General features: G+C 39.7%; 1 protein-coding gene across 5 annotated transcripts in view; it reads right to left on the minus strand.

The window, feature by feature from the left end:
* The window catches only part of LOC110967659 (regulator of microtubule dynamics protein 2), a 43,140-nt gene that overhangs the window by 7,368 nt on the left and 17,575 nt on the right, over positions 1-18,197 (minus strand). For all 5 annotated transcript variants that reach the window (XM_022217354.2, XM_022217346.2, XM_022217362.2 and 2 more), the window contains exons 3-6: positions 17,258-17,435; positions 17,070-17,172; positions 12,876-12,936; positions 385-460 (exon numbers count right to left, since the gene is read on the minus strand). In XM_022217354.2, the coding sequence (XP_022073046.1) occupies positions 385-460; positions 12,876-12,936; positions 17,070-17,172; positions 17,258-17,435 (418 nt within the window). The remainder of the gene's footprint in view (positions 1-384; positions 461-12,875; positions 12,937-17,069; positions 17,173-17,257; positions 17,436-18,197) is intronic.

The following is an 18,197-nucleotide window of genomic DNA, read 5'->3' on the forward strand; positions in this document are numbered from 1 at the left end:
CGTTCTTTTCCATTCTCCTCCTCTCCGATTCAGTTTTTTTTCCCCTTTTTGTCAGATCTTCCCTCTCCAGCGCTCTCTCTCTCTCTCTCTCTTTCACCTGTCAAGAGTTTTGAAGGCACACAGTGTTTGGGGGAAGCTGCTGACAGAAGATAAAATGCTACGTGCCGTTGTTCCACACTCCATCTTATGCAACTGAATGGCTGTAGGAGTGGCTTACTGGCTTAAGTGATAGGAGCAGTCATTCCCCTTCAGTCTGAGTACATTGGAGAAGCAATGCTTAATGCACAGATTAATGTATAAACATTACAGTGTCGTCATTTCATTAAATGGCTTCAGAATGTGCACAGGCCCAGACACAACTAAAACACGATTTGCATACCTTACCTTAAATATGTATCCGTTCTTTATCTTGTTTTGTACTGTGTCATATTCAGCCATAATTCCACACATGATGGCATACCTGTTGAGAGACAATAACCACACTGACATCAGCTGTTGCTGGCTTGTTTGCCGCAATGATGGCTCTGACCGCCATAACTGTCGGTAAACAATATTCTCTTTTAGTAAGACCAGCGGTTCAGTTTGCTAAGAAAAAGTTCACATAAATACACAAAGCAAGACTGACTGACAAATCAATTTCAAATAAAAACTGAAAAACAAAAGGATAGGAAAAAAAATATTGGATATACATTATGCAGCGCCTCTGACTGAGGGTTTAAACTGTCATGTCATTGGTTTCATAAATTCATGTCATCCTCCCTATTTGGATGGTATCTCATAATGCTTAATCACATTTTCTAAATAATGTAAATGTTATGGGCTGCACAGTAGCTTGGTAACAAGAAGATCCCGGCCTGGTCCTGGGATCTTTCTGCATGGAGTTTCCATGTTCTCCCTGTTCATGCGTAGGTTTTCTCTGGTTACTCTAGCTTCCTCCCACAGTCGAAATACTTGCTGAGGTTAACTGGTGATTCTAAACTGTCTGTAGGTGGGAATGCCAGTGTGTCTCTATGTGGAGTCCTGTGATAGACTGGCAACCTGTCCAGGGTGAACCCAGCCTTCGCTCTAAGTCAGCTGAGATAGGCTCCAGCCCCCCTGAGACCCCAATGAGCATTACCAATGCACGATCTACAAATTAGAAAGTAGTAAAAATAAAGAATAAACATTGAATGAGACGGTGTGTCCAAACTTTTGACTACTAGTGTACATATTCTAAAGAAAACAATAAGTTCTGATCAGTAGGATGTATAAACTTAGTTCAAATCCAAAGCTGTCTTTACTTTATTTGTTCCAGCTAAGTGAAAAAAGTGTTCAATTGAAAGTGCCACTCAGTTTCAGCTCAGGTGCTTTTTGATGCCCCAACAGTGTCTGAAATGTCCTCCTTCCCGAGCTTTACAAAAACAGAAAAGGGCAGCTGTGTCCACCAGAGTGTTTGAGCTTCTGTCACTTTTCATGTTTACAGAAAGTACAAGAGGAAAGGGAAAGTGAGCCGACCCTTTCCTGTCTATGCCAGCAGGTTTTCCATTCCACCTTTGAACGTGGCAGCTCAGAACAGCAGCACTATAGCTTTATTATGCCATTGGTAGAACACGACATGAACTTGTTTGTTTTGAGCACATCCTATGCTAAAAACAACCGGGGATCTGACACAAGGGCATTCTAACACCATAACATGGAAGACTAATTTAGAAGTATTCACTGGAATGAAATCAAAGAACACAAAGAAGCAAAACATGGGAATGATATTTTAAATCGATGTGAATATTATCTCATGTTAGGAAAATATACATGGTAGCAACAGAGAGCTGTTGGTTGAATAGTCCTAATAATACGGAGGTAAAGCAGAGATGTTTACATAGATGGAGAACTGGAGAGATGTTCGGCTTCACCTTGCAGTCACACCACCTTTTCACTGGGTCACTAACAATGAGCCAACCAGGAGGGGGGCACCGAAAAACCACAACATTCAACGGTCTGAGGCCAGACTCCTCATTAGACAGCATCAGCAGAGATAAGCTGCTTCACCTTACTAGCTTGCTCCTAATTAATACACTGGCTTGGACCAATGGGCAGGTGTAGGGGGAAACATAGGGGAATTTCAACCTTGAAATCTGTAAGTGAGCATGACGCAGAGGGTTTGGAGAGGAGAGGAGTGAACTGATCAAAGTCTTCCCACCGCACGACTGCTTTAATCCTGTTGGTACTCTGTCAAACACCACAGAGTGACATGAACACCTTTTCATTTAAAGGATCGGCAAGTACGAAGGTCACCTGACAGCGCTGTCTTTACACTGTGGTGCTGATGATAGACAGCATCTACAACTGTATGTGTGTCTGGTGTGAGTGTGTGAGTGAATTCTTATGATGTGGTGGTGGAGTACTGTGGGCTATTTTTTTCTTTTTCTGTCTGACTTCAGACTGATCAGACACAGCACAACACCCAGAAAAAAGGAAGAAAGGTAACAGGGTGGGGATGAAGTGAGCTGTGGCAGTGTGCAAATTGTACAACATGATTAGCAGATAATTACTAAATTAAGATAATGCAGGTACAATGATTAACCTCGATGGCAAGTAACAACATTGTTCCAACTATTAGCTGAACAAAATGGACAAAAAGAAAAAACAAACATAGTTCAGGTGGTTATAGTTGGACAAAACTGCAAGCAAATGTTTATCTTGCTGCTAACTATTATTACTTGTACTTGCTGGAAAATTAAGAGAGACAAGTACTAACCACATCACTTCTACGTGTCCCAAATATGCCAAACAGATGAATTGTGTGCAACTGATACAAAAAAGATCTTTGTTTATTTTCTTAATGCAGAGCAGGGTGCGCCCACACTGCCACTGGTTGGCGCTCGATGAGTGGAGAGCTTCACAACATCAGAGGAGGAGAGATGCTATCTAAGAGCAAGGCTTCCAATGAAAACACGGCGCTGGATGTAAAGGCTTCAGCAAATCCATCAGCAGTGACTAAATATATACTGCGAGGAAACAGAGTGAGGACACCACATGTGCTAGACCACCACATCTTAATCCAGTGTTCAGCTTCCGTCATACAAGTAGTTACAAGTTGCTCACAGTCTCGTGCAATCTACCTGCATGACTCAAGTTTAACAAAGTGAGACAGTCAAAGCAGCAGTGGTTTGAAAATTATAACAAGTGTGAGCAGTCATGATTTCCAGCTGTTGTATTGGAAGGGAACTTAACCAGAGTACACTCAACAGCTGGGGGAACATCTGCTTGATTATAGACCTTTTACGCACTCTAGCAGCAATACTAAAGAAATCTGAGAAACCTTTGAATGGATTGCTATTATGATTTTATTGGGATTCACAGGATGGGGACAACCCCACTCTGGAAATCCACTGACTTTTCCTAAAGCGTCACCAAGAGGTTGACATTTGTGATTCTACATCAACTTGACAGCAACTGGATGGATTACCATGGGATTTGTTAGATACTCTTGTCACCATCTGGATAAATTGTAAAAACTTCCCATGTATCATCATCATCAGTTCCAACTTTCACTTTGTGCAATACTCAGGCTAATAATGGAAAAGATCCGATATTCAGCATTTTTCTAAATAGCTTTGGTATTTTGTTAATCTTAGTGAAATTTTTCTTTTACAAATGTACGACTGGCTTCAATGCAGTCTCACAGAACACTATTTTACTGAGCGTAAATTTTGAGTAAAAGTCATCAACACTGAAGGATAAATATTGAAAAGATCTTATCTAATTAAATAGATGTAAGAAATTAATAAACAAAAGCATTTCAACAAAGTTCTGTGTGGAAATCTGGGTTATTCTTAACTGGCAAATGTATATTGGTTCCAAATATTGTTTACTGGTCATCATGAGGACTGAGAATCAGTATGAAAAACATATTGGTTGCCCCTACTGCTCGTGACAATTCCACCTCTGCCATACGTAATCTGTTTAATGTTAACTCGCAAAAGGTAGCATGTTAGCATGCTAAGCTAAGTCAGTGAATATGGTAAACATTATCTTAGTGTATCAGTGTGAGCACAACAATTTTAGCATTTAGCTTAAAGCAGAGCTATGTACAGCCTTACAGAGCTGTTAGCATGGTATGATATTGCTGCAAGTTTTGTGCCTCTTAGTTGCAATACTTGCAGTAATAACATGCTTTGACTGAAACAACTGGATAAATAAATGATTAATCAGTCAATAAAAAATTACAATTTCATAACTGATTGCTTGTTTGCAAGCCTATGAAAAAAGTGCCTAAAATGTGATTACAACAGCATGCCAACTGTGAGAATTTCCTGCTTTTTCTTTTTAACATGACTCTAAACTGGACCTCTATAGAGTTCTGGGCTGTTGACGGAACAAATACTTTTCCTCAGTAAACATTTTCCTGATGGTTCATACTCTGAATTGCTAGTTTCAAGACTTTTTGAACACAGTATCATGTTCATTTAGTAAATTGTGGTTTCATGTCGAGTAAAATGGATGATACAGCAGCTTATGTTTCAGAGTTCTCCATCAGATCCAACCCTTTGCACATTATGTCTGATTTCAAAAAAGAAAGGTGGTGATTGCCAAATTCCAGACTCAAGGTTTCAAAACAGTAGTTCAGAAAAACCATTAGGTGACATCATGTAGACTACGCCCACCTTATTTTCATATGTTTGGGCTCTACTTTGGGCAGTGCCATTTTTAGATATCAATAGTTCATCAAGGAAATCCATCTGCAAACCTCTAATAGTAAAAATAATTTAAATCATAGCCTTGTTTAATATATTGCTCTGTTGATACACACGGAAAAAAAGTCCCACTAATCCTAATTAATAAACAAAAAGCAGTCCTTGTGTCTCCGTGAAATCACACACAATCTTCCAAAATAAACAAATGAGCACACGTAACTGCAATTTTGCTAAAGGACTCATGCTAACCATTAAATCATTCCACTCTTTCCAGAGCATGTTGTAATATGTTGCTGTGATTAAATGTAATAAATCGAAGTGGTAAGATGAGCAGACCAACTAGGGCAGCATACCAGAGAACAGTAATCATAATTGAGATCAGGCATTGCCCAGGTGAGGGCTGTGGGAGACGTTGCACAACATCCAGGCTACCGCAAGACATTTGTGTTTCCCCACTGATTGGCTAGCGCTAACATTATTCAGCATGTAGCAATTCTGTTTACTGAGAAGTGTGTGGGCCCAGTAGCAGCAGTGGCAGAGCTTCTCATGATTGGACCAGAATGACGTGTGGTTGGACTGATGGGAGCAGCCAGTTGTAATTACGTCAAAGTTCTTCCTACTTGCTAGTCTGTGTTCTCCATATAGTACTGCAAAAAGCAGCAAAAAAATTAAAATGAGCTTTCTTGTAGCATGGAGAAGATGGTGTGTGTGCTGTTCTTGATCTTACATGACAAATCTATTGTCCCTGTGTAAAGCTGCATCAGGAGCTCAGTGGAGAAGCAGAGATGGGGGCGGAGAAAAGGAAGAGGAGGGAGCGTATGAGGAGATGGGATGTGAAGGTGTACAGAGGTGTGTCTAGCCTCGGGGGCCTACCTGCTGTTGTTTATCCTTTTCTTTCTACTGTGAGTTGAAATACTATCTCTCCTCAACTGTCTTATCCAAGAAAAGGGAAATATCAGGAGGGGGGCGGAAAAAATGGGTGGCTGCAAAACATGGCATGGGAAGATGAGAGCAGGACACAGCAGTTAATTGCGCAAGGTTAGGTTAGCAAGGTTTTTATCGCGGCTCAATGAAATCCCCTACTCTACTGGGCAAAAACAAAAGGCCCTAAGTGTCAGCTGCTTGGCGGAAACAGCAGATTGATTACAGACCTTCAAATCCAAACATAGAGAGCTCATTCAAAGACAGACACTGCCAAGCAGGGCTCCAGGCTAAAACTTGTACAGAAACAGGAGGAGGAACTCGAGGAATTCAAGGCCAAGCTGTGCAAGACAATGTGTGAGACTATGTGAAGTTTGCTGACACACTCAGCCCATGGCACAATGAGCTGATAGTGTTTTCTTTGCAGTGTGTGTGGCTGTGTGTCAAGTGTTCCCGCAGCAATCAGCCAGACTATAGCGAGGTCTGAAGTTTATGCACACATACAGGGTTTTCCACGGCTACTGGGAACAGAGCACAATGCTGTTGCTAACGACAAGGCAAGAGTTTAAAATTAAAGTTGTCTTTGCAGAGGTCAAAGTGACTCCATGCCCTGTTTCCTCTGACTGACATTGCCGCAGTGTCTCTGCTTCAGCCGTTGGCCTTTGTACAGTCAGCGAGGCCCTACAATAAGGGATTTACATGGGCTGGATTCACACAGTGGGATCATTGAAAACGCTCCTATAAACAAAGCCGCTGATACAAGTATACAATCACATCTCGCAGCCATCAGCCTCATGAGATTATACAAATAGGCTCTACGCTCACTGTCAGGAAAACCGCCTGTGTAACCAAACACATGCATATCCTCACATACATCCAGACAAGCACAGACAAAAACACATCCTACACGGTCTTTCATTTGTGGCTCTCACAGCAGCTCTCTTGCGTAACATGCTTTACTAGAAAGCTCAGCGACAGACTCGATGGCTACACACCACTGCAGCGCTTTTGAAGAATGAAACCTGAGTAGGGACAAGTAGAGGGGAGGGGTCTACTCTGACTCCCACAGAGAATTGAAAGATTTTTGAAGCTGACAGTGTGGAGTATATGGGTTATATCTATCCCAGTGGTGCTCTTTGAGTAAGTCAAGTGCCTCCATACATATCCGACTTCAAAAGAGTCCTCATCCACCTCTCCCGGCACAGAGATTTGGTGCATGACAGAGTGGGAAAGTATGCGTACTCTCCTGTGAAGTGATGACTGTTACACGGACATCACATTCACTCATCACTTCAGGTCTTCAAACAACCAGTGTACAGGCTCTGAGAGGATGCCACATGTTTTCTGGAATGCTTGTAAGGTTCACAAATGTCTTGCAACTTGTTGCTGCACATCAACAGATTATGATGGGAAAACTTGTGGGTTATTTAGTATACGTCTGTGTTCTATGAAAAAAGCCGGAAATCTTTCATGATGGGAATCATTATGGCATATTCAAACCCAAAGGAGCTTTAAGGGTTTTTTTTTTTTTAACTTTTAACTTGCTAAGGAGCATTACATTGTTGAGGCCAGTACCACTAATAATCATATTAAATATACATAAACAATTAGGATTTATTAAATTGAATTGCTTGTAACTTACTTAACCAACATACTGAATGTCCTGATTGCATTATATATCAGTATGAATATTGACATTGGTCACTAATGTGTAGCAGACTGAGGTGAAAAACATTCCAGAGCAATACACAGAGAATCCAGAGACCCTTTAGTAAAGCTGTAAATTTGGTAAGAAACCATTTCAGAAGACAGCTAACCCAAAACTCACATCCAAATGGAGCAAACCACAACTCTGAAGAATATATTTGCATTTTTCAAAGGGACCTTCTGATCTCCCTACCTAACACACAGAACTTGCTATGCAGGAATGAATTAAACAGTTTAAATCAGAACATTAAGGAAATGCAGCATCACCAGAGTGACGGTCTGGACTACCAGTATTGAGTACAGAGGACCAGTATTGAGGAAGAACACATGAGACTTCCTATGTCTTATTTTTCTTATTATTGAATGTATATGCTTGTGTTTTAGCTGTTATATGTTTACTGTCATGTAGCCTAAAGTCTACAACTTATACGTTTATTCTTATGTTTACAATTTTTATTATTATCTCAGGAACCATATGAGATAAACACATTATGTTTGGTATCATTCTAAGCACCTGTTTGATGCGATTTTAGATCTGAGATCATCACAGATATTTAACTATTGGATTTGTACATTTAAGAAATGAACTAGAAGTAGTTTCTAAAGGCCTCTGACCTCTCCTGAACAGCGAGGCTCAACACCACCCCTTGGATGCTGGTTTGAATTTGGCTCTAAAACTTTCTATTTAAAAGAAAAGTCACTGGAATAAATAAGACAGGCTCACTCAAAGATTAAAGACTTTTTGAAACAGGCTCCGTCATGAAAATTTAAACTAAACTTGGCTTAAAACTGGGTTCTTTAATGACAGCTTAAAGAAACACATAACTTTAAACTAGGGCTTTGTTTTTCTACACTTTAATTAAAAGTTGGACTTCTTAAGTTTGCTATAATAATACAACAGTGTAAATATTCTTTGTATAACTATGAGCTTTGACTCTCAGTGTTTCTACTTAGGCACACTTTAATAGTACCTCCTTGTCTCTGCGTTGCGGAACCAACTCCCCCAGCAGATCATCACAGCTTTATGTCCTGCAGCAGCATTCCCCTCCCTCCTACAAAGGCTATGCAAGTATCATTTTTATTCTGTTTGATGAGTGAATTTACAAATTACATCTGGTTTTCCAGCTCCAGAGTGATTCCAGATTCATCAACTTTCTACCATGATGATCACAGTTAAATAGTTTGTTTATCTGCATTTATTCACTGTCTGTTACATCATTGTTGTATATTGTTTGTTTAGTATTAGTTAATAAATCTTTGTGTATAATTCAGTTCTACTGTGTATTTCTTTGTTAGGGGAACTCGAAGTCAATGAAATCAGAGTTTATGACTTTTGATCATGAGACTCATGAATACAAGTAGATTTGATTAATGAATGATTACTGAAATTGAAATATCCTTGATGAGGGTCTCTTAGGTGGCCTAGATTTAAAAAAAAAACACCTAAGTGGTAGCTCTGATAAACGAGTGCAATTTTAATTATGAAGTGTAGTTTTTACAATTATGTGATGCAGCTGCATTACGCTACACCATCTTGCTACATATAATTATATTTCTACATATGAGGCTATACATCGGTCTCTGGTGAACACTGAGCACATTTGACTGTCACTCCAGCTATCATATATGAATGTCTGTGCCCACCCCAAAATGCAACCACTCTACAAGGGCAGCGTGTGCAAGTGCATGAGTATGTACACGACCCACTGCACATGTACGCAGCACAGTCCTCCAAGGGGACTCCTGCGGACTCAAAAGCAGTATAATAACAACACTTGTGCGCCTGTGGGTGTCCTCAGTGGAGTAATCAAGCCTTGTGAACCCAGCCCCTGAAGGAAAGTTCGTCAGAAGACCTGCAAACAAGGCCCAACCCGTTTCTCCTGTTGAAGACTAACTGCACTCCAGTCTGACTACCAGCCATTAGGGATGGATCAATGTATGAGTAAGTGTACAGTATGTAAAGTAAAACACGTTATCCCATCCTCTTGTGATTTATTAAGCATTGACCCCAAATATTAATATATTTATTAAGACATGCAGCACTCTAAACAGTCTCATGGCAATTTGATTGACCAGAGTCACTATTTCATGGCTACTTGTGGAGATAGTTATGAAACGACTACAGGTAAAGTAAAAGTAAGCTAATCAAGTTACAGTGTGTGTTCCCTTTGGCAGACAGTGTGGAGAGCATATGAAAGAAAATCCAAGAACAAATTAACTGAATTGGCATATCATTAAAATAGAATAATGATGAAAATACACACATGCTGGCATCACAGTGTAGTAAATGAATATTAAATTTGTATGTTATGCCTTTAAAAGGGCATTTTTCCCTCTGTATCAAAGATGAACGTTTTGCAGTGTACTGAGCATTGCAGAATGATGGCTGTACACAGGTAGAGCATTTGTAGCTTTGACAGAGACAGGGTTCACTAAAATTATGTGACTTGCCATGCGAGCTGCAGATACAACAGAGCAGGTTTGCTCAGATTGTCTTTCTCACTCAACCTGTAAGCTGTCACTCACAGACATCTTAGTGAACATGGATCAGGTCACGGGAGTTTATGGTCTATAATTTCTGAATAAGCTGTATCTCAAAAAAATTACTTAAGCAAACATCCACACCTTAAAACCAGGTAATGGTTCGAACTGCAGCTGTGTTATTTCCTATAAACATGCAGGTATGTAAATATAAAGCATCAGCATGTAGCATGCACTTTTTAGTCGTGCTTGAATCATTTGTATTTGTGCACGTATTTTTACAGATCCATAAAAGCTGTGACAAGAATCTGAGGAAAAATCCTTTGTAGATCTTTCACATTCAGACCAGCAGAAAGCACTCATTGAAACCCATTTGACTACTATAAATTAGGGCTGCTGCAATGGAAAGTTTCGAAAAGCCTTCCATTCACTCACGCTATGTGAAGCAGAAGTAGTTTCAGTGGCTGAGCAGGAACTGACTGGCAGCGCCTCTAAACAACATGGGCCAAACTGTGACAACCTGGGCGGCATTCAGGAAAACAGGTGACAAGTTTTCTCACGGCATCGGTACACTAAGTAAACAGTTACCTCAGACATAAACTTCCTTGCAACACTGCCTGGCACCATCCCCAGTCCCTGCCTCCTCTCTTCTCAAAATGCGGCTTTACCTACTTTGCCCTGTCCATTCAACTTAGACAGCGTTTCTGCTTGGTTTAAGAATATTACAAATTCCATTAGTGGATACGGGATTAAGCATTAAGCTTTTTTAAAGCTGTTGCTCTTAATTAACTAAACAAACACGGCCTTCTATTTCACTTGACGTCTCGAGTGCTGCGGTATGTGCATGAGCTAATGCTAATTATTCCCTAACGAAGTGAGCAAACAGGGCTGCTGGCTCGAGCAGGCAGTTTTAGTCTGTTTTCCATGAGAAAACTTCACATGCGTGCATAGAGAAAGTAACCACATGATCTCAGTTACACAGGACACAAATTTATGGAATGCAATTAACTGTAACAAAAACTTACAATGGGGAAACTATTTGCATGCTAAAAACAAGCACGACAGACCATTTACTTTATGTGTATTAATAATGCCCAATGTTGAGTTAAACAGGGTTTTACAGGAGTACAATTTGCAGGGGGGGTTAAAACTTCAGCATTTGCGAGCTGATCTTAGAGCTGCATCTGCTACAATCTTCATCTCTCTATTCCAGACGTGGATTCCACGTATGATCAACAGTCAAGTTTTGACATGAGCAGTGTTTCAGACGAGGAATGCATTGGGGCCTGCACAAATACAAATGGGATTTATGCCATCAGGCCCACTCTGCACAGATAATTAAAAGCAAAGGGGATTTTTTGGCTGAGTCACCAAGCAACCGGGGTGGTACACCAGGGGAGAGGAGGTTCTCCTGATCTCCTTTCCTTTAATTTGCCTGGGAAGGACCTATGACAGCAAAATTCCCCTTAACTGAATGGTAAACAAAGCACGACAATTACTGGCCACTCTGAAATATCCTCCAGGACTACACAGATTTTTGAAACACTCGTACTGGTCACATCTGTTACACAAGTCAGTCAACAGTGACAAGAGCATATCAAATGCAAACAAATAACACCGTGCTATATTTATCACCAACATATCCTCAAGCACTACATTTGTACCGCAGTAAATAATATATGTACAGCTCGTGCTGTGAAGCAACCACCAACACAGATGAACAGCAACTGTAATAAGAGAGGATTATTAATCACATGAGATATTCCAGTATAACCGTCAGTCTATCTAAGCCAAGTTAACCTGGGTTGTGTTTACATTCCTGAAGCTGGATGTGATGCTATCAGGTGGATGAGGGGGTGATCTGAAGGAAGATGTTTAGGAGGTAAGCTACTATTACCTCACAAACATGCATGTCTGCATTGCATGCAGCAACGCTCTGCCGGAACACACTATTTCACTTGACAAAATGCGCTCCTTTTTAAAAACATATTTCACAACATTTTGTTTTGGTCCAAACAATTAACTAACAAAATGCATGTTGAAGTTACTCTGTCATCTACCCCTGTGGGTTTTCTGAGAGTTTCCTCTTGACTACATTTGCTAAAGTACCGAAAGAAATGCCTGAGTCAAACACCTGTCCATTGAAACATCGAGGAACAGCTGCTCCAGGGCAACACATCACTCAAACACCCATGCCCCCAACACCTCTCAACTGGGGAAAGTACCTGCTTTTTTGCTTTCATTCTGTCTCACAGCATGAACTTAAACAATTTAACTGGATTAGGATTCAACTATAATTCTGACATTCCATCAAACTTTATCTTCAAATTTCTGTGACTGATTTGCTTTTGAAACTGCACTCAAACTCTCAAAGGTAATTCAAGGAAAATATTCCCGAGGGATATTTAAGTTGAAAACACAATTTTGATTGTTTGGGTGACCACAATGATGTTGGTAATTGTATTAACTGACTATTATCTGTAATTTAAACTCAAGCATTAGTTGTTTTAACCCTCTGACGCACAACATAAGTCAAAAGATACTCATATTCCATTGAATATGGGTATCTTTTGACTCGTGTTGTGCATCAAAGGGTTACAAATACATTCAAGCTGAGGTAACTTACTGAAATTGGCTTGATAACTTTATTTTTTTCACTTTGAAGTCAGGACTGTAAGTCTCCTCCACTACCTAATTAACACCAGACCAACTACATCTTTTTCATCTGCCAACTCAAAAACGTGTTTTAAGATATTAAAAATTACTTTCAAAAAACATAGAAATACTACTTGGAGCAAACAATTTTTTTGAGTAATCAACTTGTGTTTATGCTACCAAAAATAAGTATGTGGTAATATACAATATTTTCAATTGTTGAGGAAAACCTAATTCCTCTAAATAAACAGCTTGTTGGTTGAACGCAATTTCATTTGAAGTTATAATAACTCAAAAAGATGGATGCTGACATTGGCGTTTTCCTTTGTTTTTTCTTTTTTTCAAGTCCAGACATTATTTTTCAGTGTAGTATGACTTTCTGAACCGAAAAAAGTAACTTTTAAATCACAGTTGTCAAAAGAAACAACTCAAACCTACCACTGATGAGATTCAGCACATGCAGGATTCAAGCTCACCGCCTGCTCACCAACTTTCTTCCCTAAGAGGAAAGAAAAAAATAGAGAAGAGATGGTGATCCTCGACTGAAATATAAATCCAACACGCACTCTGCACCCTGGATATTCTTCTTCACATGACAAAAGAAGAGGGGGAGGATTAGCAGAATCAAGGGTTATGTTGTCTGAGAAAACACAACAGGATACACATAAATCAAGGAGCATCACTGGGCACTGGATTAAAGCAATATGAACAGAAGTTATGTGAAATACAATGCAGGAAGAGAGCTCAGTTTTAAATCCTTCATCACTCAATGGAAAGTGTTTCATTTCATCTGATCTATTAATAACTAAATGAATGTTAAATATGATGCCACGTTGCTTTAAATATTCATGTCTATTAAGCTGTCACACACTTTGACACAGGTGTCTTTGAAGGAAGCACCTGGCCAGCTCTGATTTGAGGAACATCAGTGAAGAAGAATTACAGAGAAACAGGTCAATCCAGTCTGAACTTCAGTTGAATCACAAAACCACCTCTGTTTGCGGAAAAAGCATTGTGGTCTATTGGAAGAGAGTAATTAAAGGTGTCTCAGAAAACTCATCATGAATTTGGCCAGTAAGACTTTAGAGTGTCCTCTATGTTAAGTCCATCATCTACGTAGGTAAGGCAAACGGGTCAACAGAAAATGAATTAGCAATAAAGATATTAAAATGTTTTAGCTGTAACCTTACACTAGTTCACAGGGTATTTGATGTCATTTGATATCACAGATGTAGCATCACTCACAATGGGAGATTTCATCTTAACGTTGTACAAACAAAACTCTGATTTGGCTTGCCTTTGGCTGTGGAAGTTGTAAATCTGCTCACAGTGAACTTGTCTGTCAAGGTTTTAATTGGCAAACAGAGGTTTCACCACATTTGTCATCTGGAATGTCAGTTTTCATCTGGAACAATTAAAGATTGTATGTTGAACAGTCAATGTTGCGCTTCACTGACACGATATTATTGGAACCACAACAATGATGTGACTATTGTAGAAGAAAAGGTGAAGTACTGGACATCAATCAAGACTTGGAACTTTTGCTTAATACATTGGAGCGTGTTCAATCAGGATCCAGCAGTGGTCCAAATGTGATGATCTACATGAGCTTCTCTAGAGCTGTTTTGTATTCGGCATCAGCAGTACTATAGTGCAAATATAGATTAGAGGGCTGCATAGTGGTATGGTGGATAGCACTTTCACCTTTCAGATAAGAGATCTCTAGTTCGCATCCTGAGTTTGCATGTTCTTCCTGTGCATGTGTGGGTTTTGTCTGGGTACTCTGGCTTCCTCCCACAGCCCAAAAACATGCTGTGAATTTAAAACACCAAATTGTTTGTAGGTGTGAATGTGTATGTTTATGTAGCCCTGTGATAGACAGACTGGTGACCTGTCCAGGGTGTCCCCTGCCTTCACCCTAAGCCAACTGGAATAATCTCATGCCTCCCACGATCCTAATGAGGATTAAGCAGTGTCGAGATAATGAATGGATAGTCAGCATCAGAAAAATGAGTTGGTTAAACCAATCATTGATATTTCATTATTGCACAACACTGGTTCATTTTTGTGTAAAACATGTAACTCAGACACCTGCTCCACTCGGGCAGTCATCCTGTCTCATTGCTAATGCCTGGATGCTGGAAACCAGGTGGATAAGTGGGGCCGATGAAATGTTGGAAAACCATGTGTCGTGGCAGTATTTTGATCTGGACAATTACAATAAGGTTGTGTGTAGCCTGCGTCAGACTAAACTGTAGAAGAACCACTGTATATATGAATGTATGTTTGAAAATTTGACTATTGAAGAATAGAATTAATGGTATTAAGCAACTCTTAAAGACCTCTGTGGAAACCAAGTTGCCTACCTTGTTATCATGTCCATTTGGTACTTTTTATATGCTATATTTTATATACTACCAGTGAAATGTTTGGACACACCTTCTCATTCAATGGTTTTTATTTATTTTTATTATTTTCTACATTGGACAATAATCATCTTCATGTGGTGCAATAACCATTTCATACCAAGAATTTCACTGGGATTAGACACTTTAAAGCAAACATTGCACTATCACACTTTTACACTTTGTTCTATTTACTTATATATATATATATATATATATATAATACTTTTTGTACAGCTGTCCATTGTTAAGTTATACTATGTAGGTTTTGTTTTTGGAAGTGCCAACAAAGTTTCATTGCAGAAATGAAATGCATTGACAAATATCCTTGAATCTTGAATTGCAGATTAATACTGAAGATGAACTTTTTTTGTTTACAACATAATTCTGTATGTATTATTTTATAGTTTCAATGTCTTCAGTATTAATCTACAATGTATAAAGTAATTAAATATAAATCACTGAATGAGAAGGCATGTTCAAACTTTTGACCAATAGTGTATATCATGAGTGAATGCTGAAAACTCAAGTGTCCTGATGAACACCTGTAAAACATGGATTCTGACATGCAAGTGTTTATAAGTAACAAAACTAAGAAACCAATCCTGTCAACTTATAGGCTAAAGACTTTCTGTATCAATTTTCTACAGGATTAGTTTCAGGTTCAAACACATATAGCTGAATTATTCCAATACTACAACATGTAACAATAATGTAGCACAGACTAGCTTGACACTGTTTGAGCAATTATGTAGGTGAGCTGGTATGCTCCAGCTGCAGGGAGTAGGGAGGGGTGTTTTGAGAGGAAGGCAGGGACTTCACCGATCTGCACATTCTAAAGGGAGCAATGGATAGAATTTAGGGCATGGAGGCATTATTTTCAGGAGGAAAAACTTCAAATAAGTAACTTTTATACACAGAGAAATCTTTAGAGGTTAAATCAACGATCAGAGAAGGAATTCAAATACACAATCTCTTTTCAGGCAAGGTACCCTTATTGAATAAATTGTTCTCAATTTTAAGTCTTGTCTGAGTATTTTCTTACTTTCAGACTAATCGACCAATCAGAATTTAAGTTTGCATTTAATTGACTACAACTAAAAACTAGCCGTTAGGAAAATCCCAGGATGTACACTGCTAAAAAAAATTAAAGGAACACTTTTTAATCCAAGTACTGCATCAAATCAGTCAAACATGTGGGATACTGATCTGGCCAAGTATGTAAAAGAGGGTGTTTAAGAGGGTGTGCTTCTTTGGTGTTCATGAAATTAACAACAGATGCACTAGAGGGGTAACAATGAGACACCCCTCAAAACAGGATTGGTTTTACACATGAAGGCCACTGACATTTTACTCCCTTCTTGTGTTTTCTGACTGTTTTTCCAATAGTTTTGCATCTGGCTAGGGTCACTGTCACTACTGGTAGCATGAGGCGATACCTGGACCCTACAGAGGTTGAAGAGGCAGTCCAACTCCTCCACAATGGCACATCAATACGTGCCATTGCCAGAAGGTTTGCTGTGTTGCCCAGCACAGTCTCAAGAGCATGGAGGAGGTTCCAGGAGACAGGCAGTTACTCGAGGAGAGCTGGACAGGGCTGCAGAAGGTCCTCAACCCCAGCCTAGCCGCACTAGACCCATGCTCTGAAGACGCAAGGGTCTAGGCACGCTCGACAGGGAGGGAGGCGGGCTAAAAGGTTGTCTATCAAATCACTGTGCAGCAATTGGGTAGGTATACAACCAATCAGCGCAACGAATAGGCTCCTAGAGCGCCGGAAATCAGAGGATGCAGTAGTTCGGTGAAGCCTTATTTATACAGTCAATGGGTGAAGCTCAAGTATATTACAGACATGTTAACAGAAAGATTATTCAGAGTCGGTGCTAATGGAGCTCATGGGTGGCCCATGTTAAAGAGCTGAAATTCCTAAACCCTTCATCCAATTTGGATGTGGATACCCTCAAATGAAAGCTGAGAGTCTGCACTTTATGTCCATGTCCATTATATCACTATAATTGGAGTATGTTTCAGTAAACAGGTTAAAAAAAACAAAAACAACTTGTGTCAGTGTCCAAATATATATGAACCTAACTGTAGATTTAGGTTTTCCAGATGACTCTGTCATTTGGGGCTTGGCCAGCGTAACATTCGTGTTTATGACATTACAGCATCTCACATCCAGATTTAGATGCTTAGCAAATGAGGCATAAAATAAGGTCTACAAAATTACCACTTTCTGCATGGGTCTTCTTCTCTTCCAGAGTGCAGCTGATGTCATGAACATCACAGTAAGCTCGGATTAGTCGCCAAAGAAATGTTGAATTCTGTCCGAACTAGAGAAGAACGTGAAAGTACAGGCACACTGTTCAGTATTGAGCCATGAGAACGCAAACATGTACAAACTCAATGCATACACACCTCCTCTCTCTGCCCCAAAAGGATATTGAGACTTTCTGTTTTGTCAGATTCACTGCCCTGATGCAGTCGGTCAATTCTCTCCAGGAGGACAGATAACTTGTCCACAGGCGGCTCTTCATCCCTCTGCTCCGTATCACTGGGCTCGTCTTCGTCTGAGTCTGTCAGTGCAGTCATGTACCTGAAAGCATAAACAAACTGTTGAAGAAAAAGTGCTGATTCAGTCCGGTTTTTTTTACCATGTGCAATTAAAGTTTACTAGTGTGGATTAGACAGCTGTACTGAACACCTAGGTGGTTCCCATTATCAGACCAGACTGTCTCCAGCATGCTGTCAACAAGATGTGCAATTTTGCCTCAGGAAGCATCAATAAACAACCTAAATGTTGCCAGTTTTCTCTGAATTACAAGATGGTAGCCTGTGTTTCTGATAACCAAAGCCATCTTCTGCTTGTGAGGTGGAATGAACACAGATCAATCACGATCTTGTCATAACGAGCATTTTTATGAGACACTTTCTGCCAGGTGCTGATTATAAAGAATCAATCTTCAATGTCTGTTTAAACACAAACAGCACCAGTTTTGTTTACATAAGTGGGTCACTTAATTGTTTATATATATTGGCTGTTAAGGAACTCATGACGTCTAAATGTGGATACCTGAAGGCTTTTCTTCAAACACAGGGAGACTTGTTTTGCAGGGTGAGGCACGCAACACTTTCATTAGTTGTTTTATGGAGCCATTCAATGGCTGCAAGTATGCACTGGCACCTTAAGCTAACATTTCAGAAGCTGCTGTACAAGAAAACAGCGATATTAAAGGTATAGGTTAAAAAAAATGAAGACACACACAAAGGTAAAAAATATGAAAAGCCTCTATTAAGTGTTGGCAGCGGCTGCATGTGCGTCATTGGTGGTTAAGGGAATATTTTGGGCTGTGAGCCA

This window comes from Acanthochromis polyacanthus, chromosome 15 (assembly GCF_021347895.1).
Source record: "Acanthochromis polyacanthus isolate Apoly-LR-REF ecotype Palm Island chromosome 15, KAUST_Apoly_ChrSc, whole genome shotgun sequence".
NCBI lineage: Eukaryota > Metazoa > Chordata > Actinopteri > Pomacentridae > Acanthochromis > Acanthochromis polyacanthus.